This window comes from Arachis ipaensis, chromosome B01 (assembly GCF_000816755.2).
Source record: "Arachis ipaensis cultivar K30076 chromosome B01, Araip1.1, whole genome shotgun sequence".
Lineage (NCBI taxonomy): Eukaryota > Viridiplantae > Streptophyta > Magnoliopsida > Fabales > Fabaceae > Arachis > Arachis ipaensis.
In genome coordinates, this window is record NC_029785.2 from 71,083,025 (window position 1) to 71,096,006 (window position 12,982).

The following is a 12,982-nucleotide window of genomic DNA, read 5'->3' on the forward strand; positions in this document are numbered from 1 at the left end:
CATTCAAGGAGCCATTGAGGATTTGGCAAGGAGATATATGGAAGGACAAGAAAAATAACTACACTTTCAATCCCAAAGGATGGATCGTCAGGAAGAACTACTTTCTAATTGGATGAATCAACAAGGGGAATGGCAGAAACAACAAATGGAGCAGCAATAGGAACACTACTCCCAGCTCACCCAAGCCATCAATCAAGTAACTGAAAGGCAAGAGCGTCAAGATAAACGCCTTCAAGAACTCAACCAACGTCAGTTAGCTCAGATGAAAGCATTCAACGAGTTCAGCGTGCTTAATGAAGGACGGCAACTACATAGGAAAGAAGTCAACATAAACACTCAGGCCAAGTTGACTTATGTGGCTGGGCATATGCATAATTTGCACTCTGCCATCCCAAGGTATGATACAGTTCACAAAGACTTAACAGAACAAGAGGAAGGGAAAGTGAAACAACAGAAGGAAGCATTGAAGAAGAAGATGGAAGATGCTGGCTTCTGAAAAAAGTTGATCGGAAAGCACAAAGGAAATGGGGATTCGAGCAATCAAGAAGGACACAAAGAAGACAAACAAGAGAGAGAGCATGGGCACCCCCATGAGTAAAAGGTGGCGGAGTTCCTTTTCCTTTTATTTCTTTCAAGCTTAAAATAAGGAAAATCATGTATGAAACAGAACATGCATCCATAGTAGCTTAGGAATTTTCAATTCTGTCTTTAAGATTTCATTGCTTAAGTCTATGTGTGCTAGTCTCAGTTTTCTATTTTCATTTTCACCCTGCTTAAATGTATGCTTTTCTTTTAAGCTAAATAAAAGAAAATGTTATGAAAAACCAGAGTGGAGTTCATTTTGTGGAGTAAGTTCTCAATGTTTTTGGTGTGGTAATTGGTTAGCTATGTTGGTTCACCAACAAGGTACACAGGCAACTAGATGTTCTGAATCCTATGCTTGAAGCACATTCTATGAGACTAGCTAAACAGTGAGAGTTGGAAAAAGAAAGAAAAAGAACAAGAAATAAGGCTAGGCACCAAGGGTTTAAATCTTGAGGGATGTGTCTGTGGTGTTCCTGTGCCAAGGATCTGCTTGGATGAATAAGTTCTTAGGAGTGCTTTATCACTTGGTAACTTGGGATAACTAACCCGGAATTATCAACTGAAAATCCACTATCAAGAGCAACCTTGCTACAAAACATTTAGTAACCCAAAGAGGTACTGGACACCAAGGCCTCAAGGAAAGAAAATAACAAACCATATGCCTATGGTGTACATGTATGGGGGAGAGAGACTTAAGGGAGTAAGTCCTTAGGGATGTTTCAACACCTAGCACCTTGAACCAACTAGTTCGGGAGTGTTGGGTGAAAGCTTATTTAAAGAGTTGCCCCCTCACAAAGTACTTAGCCTAAGAATGCAATAAACCCTGAAAAGAAAGGGAAGATCAAGGAATAAAGATCTCATAGGATGCAATCAAGCAAATATTCAAGAACATGATAGGGACCTAAAAACCAGTAAAGGAATGAACCTAAGTTGCTATGCATGAAACCCCATAAACTAAGAGCTTAACTTCTATAATAAGAACTTGTGTCTCTTGTTCTTTCATTCATCATTCTTATGTTTCAGTACTTGCTTAGGGACAAGCAAGCTTTAAGTTTGGTGTTGTGATGCCAGGGCATTTTGGCCAGTTTCACTGACCTTTTTCTTTAATATTTTAGGGTAGTTTCATGCATTCTCTTAGTAAATAAGCAAGTTTTGGGTGAATATGCACTTACATCTTGATTCAAGCAAACATTGTGAACTTTACATGATTTCATGGTCACTAACGTTGGAGATGGCATATACACCCACGTTAGTGGTCACGTTAGTGCCATTAACGTGAAGCACTAACGTGGAAGGAAGGGGCATTTTGAAGTGTTAGTGACAAAGGTGAGTGTCACTAACGCTCTCGAGCCTTGGCATGCCCACGTTAAAGGCCACGTTAGTTATACTAACGTGGACCATTAATGTGGAAGAAAGGGACAAAGAGCAACGTTATTGGTAAAGGTGAGTGCCAATAACGTTTGCGAAGGGCTAAGAGGCTACGTTAGTTGCTACGTTAGTACCACTAACGTTGAAGTTAACGTGGATCAATTAGTTTGGAATGTTAGTAACAAAGTTATCGTCACTAACGCTCTCGAACCCAAGTTTACACTTAACGTTAACGCCACTAACGCCCTAACTAACTTCCCATCATGCCTAACTCACACTTTCTTTTCAAACAAAGCTGAGCCCACTAAAGATTGTAACTGCTTCAACTAAAGATCAAGGGCCCATATCCAAGACTTGAAGAGCTAACTAGAAAATCAGAAGCGTAGTATATATAGGGATAGTTTTGAATTAAAAAGGGAGATCTGGAACTTGAGAACTATACTTTGTATATTTTACTTTCTCTGCAACTTCTAGTTTAATTTCATAATGCACTTTTCGTTTTTGCTTTCCATTTCCAGAGCTATGAACAACTAAACCCCTTTTCAATGGGTTAGGGAGCTCTGTTGTAATTTGATGGATCAATAATAGTTTTCATTATTCTTCCTCTTTCTTTTCTCTTGATTTTACTAGAAAGCTTTCGCTCTTCATCCAATTGGTTAGCTATCTTGGAAGAGAAGCTCTCCATAATTGGATCTCCTCGGAACCTTGGAAGAGGAATGAGGAGATCACGCTAGAATTTCTTTCTCATGCTGGACCAAATTGGGGTTTGGATGGATATAGTGACATATAATCCTACCAACAATTTGATTTGGGAATGCATGTGGTATAATCAGTGACCAAACTTCATCTCTTCCCATGAGCAATTAAATCAAGGAATTGGGCAATGTTCAAGTTTAGAGAGATTGGGTTGCCAAGGAATTGGAATCCAATCACTTAAGATTGCCAAGGAGATCAATGAATGCATTGATTGAGGAAGAGATGAGAATGAACTTGATCCGGAGAATGCAACATCTCCTAAGCCCAATGAATCCCCCATTTCTAATCTTACCCATTCTCTTTATTTTCTGCCATTTACTTTTCTACTTATCACCCCAACTCCCCATTTAAGATTCTGCAATTTACTTCATGCCATTTACATTCCATCATTTATTTCCAGCACTTACAATTTTAGTTATTTACTTTCCCGCCATTTAACTTTCTGCAATTACTCAACTCAATTTTTGCTTAGCTCAACTAGAACATTCCTCTAATTAAAGTTGCTTGACCAATCAATACCTGTGGGATTCGACCTCACTTTATTTTGAGTTTTTACTTGACGACAACTTGGTATTCTTGCCGAGGGAAATTTGTTGAGAGACAAGTTTTCGTGCATCAAATCCTCCCTCTACTTGGACCTATGATGATGTGTGGTATAATCAGGGACCAAGCATATCTATCTTCATGAGCAATTAGACCAAGGAATTGGCTATTGATCAAGATCTGAGAGATTGAGCCACCAAGGGATTGGGGCTCAATCAATCATGATTGCCAAGAGGTCAATGAGTTGCATGATTGAAGAGGATATGAGCTGGATTTAATCCAAAGAGACAACATCTCCTGATCTCAATGAATTCCCCTATCCTTATCTTTCACTTTCTTTATAGCTTTCTTTATATTCTGCAAATCCCCATTCCCATTTACAATTAAATCATTTACATTTCTGCACTTTACATTATTTCCATTTTCTTTTTTGCACTTTACTGCTTACATTTACTTTTGAGTCATTTATGTTTCTGTCTATTTACAATTCTGCAATCATAATCTATTCTGCTTAGCTTAACTAATTCACCAATTGATTAAAATTGCTCAAATCTACCAATCTCTGTGGATACGATCCCACTCCACTATGGGTTATTACTTGACAATAATTTTTGGTGCGCTTGCCAAAAGAACGGATTCATCATTTTTTTTACATGGGGAGTGAATTCCGGTCCATCAAGTTTTATGGCGCCGTTGCCGGAGATTGGTTTGAATTTGACAATGATAAAATTGATTGGAGAGCTAGATTAAGCATCTTAATTCCCTTGTTATTTTTTTTAGTTCCTTAATTCTTTTTCTGTTATGTTTTTTTTATTTTACTTTGGATTTTAGTTATTCATACTTCATATTTGCATTCTTCTAACTGTTTGATTAATTGCATCAACCAAGCTAACCATTAATCTAAACAAGAGTGATTCCTTCACTTGCCCTCTGCTTGCTGTTTATTGAATGTATGACAGGTAGAATGGGAGAAACTTCATCCACCTTCGATAGTGAACCTGAGAGGACCCTCCTTAAATTAAGGAGGGAAGCAAGAGGCAAAGGCATAGTTGGAGATGAAGTAGTAGAGGAAGATTGATAAACCATTATTTTATGGTTTATATTGTGTTTAATTGTGTGGTTTTATCAAATCTTTACCCACTTATTCATTAAATTAGCATGTATTTACAATTCCTTCCCAAAATTACTCCATGATTGAAAACTTGCTTCCTAGAGACTTTTAATTATGTATTTTAATTCTCCTTTATTCTATCCGATGCCGTGATCCGTGTGTTAAATGTTTCAGGCTTTATAGGGCATGAATGACTTGGGGATTGGAAAGGAGGCATGCAAAAATGGAAGGAACACAAGAAATTAAGGAGATTACCAGCGAGAAGTGACACGGGCGCATGGCTCACGCGACAGCGCGAAATAGAGGAAATTGCAGTGACGCGATCGCGTGCCTGACGCGAACGCATGGATTGGAAACTGCACAAGTGACGCGAATGCGTGGACGACGCGCACGCGTGGCAAGGCAAAACGCTGGATGACGCGAATGCATGGATGACGTGATCGCGTGACGCACGCGATCTGCAGAATCTGCAGAATTCGCTGGGGGCGATTTTGGGCCCTGTTTTGACCCAGTTTTTGACCTAGAAAAGCAGATTAGAGCCAGGGAACATGCAGAGACTAGAGGGACATTCATTCTGCATAATTTTTAGTTTTTGAGATCTGATTTTACTCCTCCTCTAGGTTTTCTCTCTACACATTCATAGTTCTTAGGATTTTGTTTTTATTGCTTTTTAGATTGGGATATTGAGAAGAGTTATTACCTCCGCCAAGACTTCATCATTCTAGTTTGTTTCCTTACTTGTCACTTACTCTTTCATATCCTTAATTTGTTTAGAATTACTATTGGATTATTTTTAGAATTTATTAATACAAGAACTATTTTTATTTTTAATTGGTCTCTTTGATTATTATTATTTATCATGTCTTTCTTTATTTCCCTTTCTTATTTTGTGAAGTTTACAATCATAATGAGCGAGTAGTTCCATAACTTGATTGGGAGTTGATTGAAAGGAGGACCTTGAGTTGGAATGCTCAAGAGTAAAATTATAATTGGGTTTATCGTTGGGTCGCCCTCTAGTCACTGACACTAGTCCTTCCCAAGGGAGAGGATTAAAACTTGTGAATAGAAACTGACTTCCAACTTGCTTAACTTTCCTTTATCTGGTAAGGGATAACTGAGCAGAACAACCTTCAATTATCAATTGATCTTGGGAGAACTCCAACAAGAATAGGACTTCCGACTAATCTACTCCATGTCAAGGTTTTTATTTAAATTATATAAATTCTCTAATTTAATTTCCTGTTTATCAACTCAAACTATTTTAGAAAATATCTGATTAATAAAATAGCACATCTTTCTGCAACTCGTTGGGAGAAGACCTGGGATTCATACTCCCAGTATTTTAATTCTAATTTTGTGATAACCCTTCTAAATTGATAAGCAGATTTTTGTTGGTTAAGGACTGTACTTGCAACGTTCCTCTTACATCAATTTCTTAATCCGCAAATTTCTGCCACGTCAAAGATCTAGGAGCAACTATGGAAGGAGAGGTACAAGACCATGTTGGAGTGGATGCTGGCAATCATGTTGGGCAAGAGAGGAGAGTCTTAGGCTCCTACATCAACCCAAATCTAGGAAACTGTGGCAGCAGCATTCTCAAACCAACAATTCATGCTAACAACTTTATGTTGAAGCCTCAACTCATCACACTTATTCAGAATAATTGTTCATATGGAGGGGGAGCCCAGGAGGACCTAAACCAACATCTCACTACATTCTTGAGGATTTGTGACACTGTAAAGTCTAATGGTGTACACCCTAACACCTACAAGCTACTTTTGTTCCCTTTCTCACTTAGAGATAAGGCAGAAAAGTGGTTGGAAGCATTTTCCAAGGAAAGCCTAACAACTTGGGATGAGGTTGTGAACAAATTTCTAGCAAGATTCTACCCTCCACAGAGAGTCAATAGATTGAGAGCTGAGGTGCAGACCTTCAGACAGTAGGATGGTGAAACACTTTATGAGGCTTGGGAGAGGTTCAAAGACTTGATAAGAAAGTGCCTCTCAGACATGTTCAACGAATGGGTTCAACTCCACATCTTCTATGAAGGGCTGTCATATGAAGCAAAGAAAGTCGTGGACCACTCTTCAGGAGGGTCACTTAACAAGAAGAAAACCATTGAAGAAGCCATAGATGTTATAGAGACTGTAGCTGAAAATGAATACTTCTATGCTTCAGAAAGATCTCAAAAGAAGGGAGTGCTGGAGCTAAATTCTATGGATACCTTGTTAGCACAAAATAAGATGATTGCAGCACAACTAGCAGCCCTAACAAAGAGGATGGAGACTGGCCAAGTTTCAGCTGTCCAAGCTCAAGCACCATCACAGGAAGAAGATGCCCCAGAAGTTGAAAGTGAATGGGAGCAGGCGAATTACTTGAACAACTCTTCTAGACCATCATATGACCCAAACTCCAAGACATATAACCCAGGTTGGAAGAACCACCCAAACTTTGGGTTGGAAAACCAACAAAGCCACAACCAGGACCATAACAGACCATTCCAATCCAACCAACACAACAACCATAACCCTAACCATCAATCAGGCAATAACAGACCTTACCATAACTCACAAAACACCTCATATCATTCCACCCAACAAACACACAACAACCACCATCAAGACACATCAACCCCAACCATGCAACCATGTGAAATCAAGAGCAATTTTGAAAGAGTGGAAGCTGCAATAGTACAGATGTCATCATAGCTGACAGGAGCTATTTCTAATATTTTAGAAAGACAAATACAAGGCGAAAGGAAGATGGATGGATGCCAACCAAGAAGAGTGTAGATCAAACATAAAAAATCAAGGTGCAGCAATTTCAAAATTGGAAGCACATCTAGCGAACTTATCTAAGCGAATTCCAATGCCCACACATATATTTTTCAGTGATACCATGGTCAACCCAAGAGGGAAATGCAAAGCCATCACACTTAAAAGTGAAAAAGTTGTAGAAGAGGCACCCCCAAATAAAAGCAATCAAGAAAAAGAAGCTGCAAAAGAGCCTGAAAACAAGAAAGAAGAAGAGACCCCTACACCATCCTCATCAAAGCCATTCTTAAAGCCATATGTGCCACAAGCACCCTATCCACAAAGGCTAAGGAAAAATGGAAGAGACAGCCAGTTCTCAAGGTTCCTAGAAATCTTCAAGAAGCTCCAGATCAACATACCCTTTGCTGAGGCATTAGAGCAAATGCCCCTCTATGCCAAATTTTTAAAGGAGTTGATGACAAGAAAGAGGAATTGGGGAGAGAAGGAAACCATAGTGCTAACTGAGGAATGCAGTGCTATCATACAAAAGAAGCTCCCCCAGAAAATGAAAGACCCTGGGAGTTTTCAAATTCCATGCATCATAGGTGATATCACCATTGAAAAAGCACTGTGTGACCTGGGGGCTAGCATCAATCTCATGTCCTTGGCCATGATGAGAAGGATGAAGATTGAGGAAGCCAAACCAACAAGGATGGCACTCCAATTGGCTGACAGAATATTCAAGTTTCCTCATGGGGTAGTGAAGGATTTGTTGGTGAAAGTGGGAGAGTTTATTTTCCCAGCTAACTTTGTTGTGCTGGATATGGAAGAGAAAGCCAACACATTTATCATTCTAGGAAGGCCATTTCTAGCTACTGCTGGAGCCATTATTGATGTCCAAAAAGGGGTACTAGTCTTGAGGTTGCATGAAAAGAAGATGGTCTTCAATGTGTTCAAGGCAATGAGTTACCCCAAAGAATCCATAGGAGAGTGCATGAGGGTAGATACCATAGAGAAGATAGTCCAAGGAGTATTGGAGAAAGAACAATGTGAAGAAATTATGGAGCTGGAACAACAAGAATTAGGTGAAGAAATGCCACAAGAAATCACAGAGAAATCGATCATGCTGAACCACAAAGACAACAAGAAAGTGGAGGCACCAAAACTAAAGCTGAAGACCTTACCTCGAAGCTTGAAGTATGCATACTTAGGTGACAACACTTACCCAGTGATCATCAATTCAAGCTTGAGTGAGGAACAAGAAAAGAAGCTTCTCCAAGTGCTGAGACAATATAAAGATGCTATAAGATGGACACTTGCAGACTTGAAGGGAATTAGTCCTTCAATGTGCATGCACAAAATCCTACTTGAAGAAGGAGCCAAGCCTTCAAGACAGCAACAAAGAAAGCTAAACCCAACCATGAATGAAGTGGTTCAAAAAGAGGTGCTGAAACTGTGGCAAGCTCGGGTGATTTATCCTATCTCAGACAGCCCTTGGGTAAGCCCAGTGCAAGTAGTCCCAAAGAAAGGAGGGATCACTGTTGTACCAAATGAGAAGAATGAGTTGATACCTACTAGAACAGTGAGCGATTGGCGCATGTGCATCGATTATAGGAAGCTTAATGAGGCCACCATGAAGGATCACTTCCCCCTACCTTTCATGGATCAGATGCTTGAAAGATTAGCAGGACATGAGTATTATTGCTTCTTGGACGGTTATTTTGGCTACAACCAAATTGTTGTAGACCCCAAGGACCAAGAAAAAACCTCATTTACTTGTCCATATGGTGTTTTTGCTTATAGGAGAATGCCCTTTGGATTGTGCAATGCACCTGTAACATTCCAAAAGTGCATGCTCTCCATATTTTCAAACATGATTGAAAGATTCATTGAGGTGTTTATGGATGACTTTTCTATATTTGGTGATTCGTATTCTAACTGCTTGCACCACTTAGCTTTGGTTCTAAAGAGATGCCAAGAAACCAACCTTGTTTTGAACTGGGAAAAATGCCACTTTATGGTTATAGAGGGGTGGTTCTTGGCCACAAGATCTCGAAAAGAGGAGTAGAGGTGGACAAGGCTAAGGTGGAGGTGATTGCAAAGTTACCCCCACATTGCAATGTCAAAGTAGTTAGAAGTTTTCTAGGACATGCTGGTTTCTATAGGAGGTTTATTAGAGACTTCTCCCAGGTTGCCAAACCTTTGAGCAACCTACTTGTCTTTAATGTATCTTTTTCTTTTGATAAAGATTGCATGCTAGCCTTTGAAGAGCTTAAGAACAAGCTCTCCTCTGCACCTATCATAGCACCACCCAGCTGAGATTTACCTTTTGAGTTGATGTGTGATGCATCCGACTTTGCTGTTGGTGCTGTCCTAGAACAAAGGAGGGACAAATTGGTTCATGTTATATACTATGCCAGCAAAGTCCTCAATGAGAATCAAAGAAACTATACCACTACAGAAAAGGAATTACTTGCCATTGTCTTTGCTTTTGATAAATTTAGATCATATCTTATTGGCTCTAAAGTAATTGTATTCACTGATCATGCAGCACTCAAATACTTGCTTACCAAACAAGAGTCCAAGCCCAAACTAATAAGGTGGATCCTGCTTCTCCAAGAGTTTGACATTGAAATTAAAGATAGGAGTGGAGCAGAGAACAAAGTAGCTGACCACCTCTCAATGATCCCACAGAAAGAAGATGATGCACCCCAAATTGCAGTTAATGAGAGTTTTCCTGATGAGCAGTTGATGATGATCCAAGAAGCCCCTTGGTTTGCAGACATAGCTAATTTCAAGGCTATTGGAGAACTACCAACCAACATCAACAAACACATGAAGAGGAAGCTAATCAAAGATGCTAAACACTACACCTGGGAAGAGCCCTTTCTGTTTAAAAACTGTGCTGATGGGATCTTGAGAATGTGCATTTCTCATGAAGAAGGACAGGAAGTACTTTGGCAATGTCATGGCTCTGCATACGGAGGCCATTTCAGTGGGGAAAGAACTGTAGCCAAGGTGCTACAATGTGGGTTCTATTGGCCAACCATGTTCGAGGATGCAAAGGAATTAGTGTCAAGGTGTGATGAATGCCAAAGGGTTGGTAATCTGCCCAAGAAAAATGAGATGCCACAGAAGTTTATAATGGATTTAGAATTGTTTGATGTATGGGAAATTGATTTTATGGGACCTTTCCCATCCTCCTACTCAAATAATTATATATTGGTGGCTGTAGATTATGTTTCAAAATAGGTAGAAGCCATAGCCACAACCACAAATGACAATAAAGTTGTGATGAACTTCTTGAGAAAGAATATCTTCAGAAGATTTGGAGTTCCTAGAGCTCTCATCAGTGATTGGAGGATCATACTTCTGCAATAGGTAACTTGAAGCATTCCTCTCTAAATATGGAGTGAAACACAAAGTAGCAACTCCGTACCATCCACAGACCAACGGGCAAGCTGAGATCTCAAACAGGGAGCTCAAAAGAATTCTTGAAAAAACTGTTGGAAGCTCAAGAAAGGATTGGTCTAAGAAGCTGGATGATGCATTATGGGCCTGCAGGACAGCCTTCAAAACACCCATTGGGATGTCCCCATACCAATTGGTGTTTGGTAAGGCTTGTCACTAACCAGTTGAGCTTGAGCATAGAGCATTCTGGACTCTAAAAATGCTACATTTTGATGATCAAGCTGCTGGAGAAAAAAGGCTAATGCAACTCACTGAGTTGGAGGAATTTAAAAATCAAGCTTATGACAATGCAAAAATTTACAAGGAAAACACAAAGAGGTGGCATGATCAAAGGATAGCAAGGAGGGAGTTCAAAGAAGGACAAAGAGTGTTGCTGTACAATTCAAGACTTAAGTTCTTCCCAGGGAAGCTTAAGTCTCGATGGTCTGGACCCTTCACCATCCTCAAAGTATCACCTTATGGTCTTGTAGAGCTCATGGAGGACAAAATACAAAGAACTTTCACTGTGAATGGCCATAGACTCGAGCATTATTTGGGAAACTCACTGGATAAAAGGAGAGTGAGCTACCATCTCAGCTAAAGAAGGAAGAACGTCAAGCTAGTGATGCTAAAGAAGCGCTGGTTGGGAGGCACCCTAACACTTTATATCCTTTTGATTTACCGCTTTCTTAGAAGTAGCTTAGAAATTGTTAGTTTAGGCAGTTCAAATCTCAGTTTAATGTTTTGTTTCAGTGCTTTACAAACGTAGATTGAAGGTGGTAGATTAGGAAGTTTAAATTTCGGTTTTTAGTAGTTAGTAGCTTTACATTCTATTTTTTTTATGAAGATGCAACTTGATGAACATTCATTGCTGGTGAGTAATTGGGCTGAGAACTAGCTAAAAAGCTAAGTTTGGTGTGGCCACCAATCCACTTAATCTAGGCTTACTACCTTTGAACAAATTAAATTTGAAAGTAAGCCCAGAGATTAAGTTTGGTGTGGCCACCACCATACGAAATCCCACCTAGCAAGCCCAATGCCATTCAAGTTAAAAGCATTTAATAAATTGATAAATGTATGAAAATTGGTTTTAAATGTGTTCGGAAGGGGTTAGAAGCAAAAGAATGTGAAAGGATAAAAGTTAATACACCCTTATAAACACATTAAAAACCTAATGATGAACCCAATTTATTAGATGTAATGGGATTAAGTTTGGTGTCCCAAGGGACGCCCATCAGTTGCAATCTCATTCACTCATATAAAAAGGAATGTGGAGGATTCTTTTGTCATTACTGATGGGGTTTCGGTTTTATTTTTCAGGAGAGAGAATGGGGCCCACATGATTGATAGCTTATAAAGCAAAGAAGTCAAAGTATACTTATACTTTGGAACTCAACACATGCAGGAAGCAAAGTGGGATAAGGATTGGCGCCTCTTCCCATGCTAGGCGCCACTCCCCAAGTGGGAAAATATTGAATTGCTTCCACTTCCCACCATTCAGACCACACTTTCCACCCCTATAAAAACCCCTTACTTTTTCCCACCTTTCCTCACACTTCAAACTCCAACTTCACACACGAAAGGACCCTCACAATTCCTTCTTTCTTTTCATCTCCCTCCTCTTTTCTTTACCTTTTTCTTCTACTTGATTAAAGACAATCAAGCCCTAAGTTTGGTGTTGGAGCAAAACTGTATTTTGCTTGCTTTCTCTTGCAACTTTCTTCAACTTTCTTTAACACTTCAAACACACCTTGTTCACCATAATGGCACTACCAAGAGCCTCATCAACAAAGAAAAGAAAGACTAAGGAACCAACCTCAGGGTCTTCAAGCCACAATAAACACAAGTTCCTCTCTTCATTCAACCAAAACCAATTCTATGGTTGGGTGAGTGAGGGGCAGATTATTCCGGAAGTTGGTTTCCAATTGGGGAGAAATGAGCATCCTGAGATCAACAGGGAGATAAACAATAGAGGCTGGGCACTCTTGTGCAATCCACCAAGGAAGGTGGTGGAAAGCCTAGTGAGAGAGTTTTACGCCAATGCTGTGCCTCAGCCAGGGTAACCCTATGGCTATCTTAGCTATGTGAGAGGGAAATCCATTGACTACAGTCCCTCTAACATAGATAGGATGCTCATGGTAAGACAAACAAGCTCCACTCGGAGCTATGAAGAAAGGATGAAGCAAGAAGACCCAGGATTTGATGAAATCCTCAATGAGATTTGTGTGTTGAATGTGCAATGGATCAGAGATAAAGATGGGAGACCAACCAGCTGAGGAGGAGAGATTTGAGCCCCCAAGCTAGAGGGTGGCTGGATTTTGTGAGAAGATCTCTCAACCCTACTTCAAACACTTCTGAGGTTACAGTGGAAAAAGCTGTGCTCATATACAGCACCATGAAAGGTGAGAATGTGAAT

General features: G+C 39.8%; 1 protein-coding gene across 1 annotated transcript; it reads left to right on the forward strand.

Moving 5' to 3' along the window:
* LOC107608631 lies at nucleotides 10,787-11,167 on the forward strand. Its single transcript, XM_016310365.1, has one exon. It carries the CDS (start codon nucleotides 10,787-10,789, stop codon nucleotides 11,165-11,167), a length of 381 nt encoding a protein of 126 aa, XP_016165851.1.

Excerpts from the sequence above, each read along its gene's own strand:
- LOC107608631 (XM_016310365.1), top strand. The coding sequence starts at position 10,787 with ATGCTACATTTTGATGATCAAGCTGCTGGAGAAAAAAGGCTAATGCAA.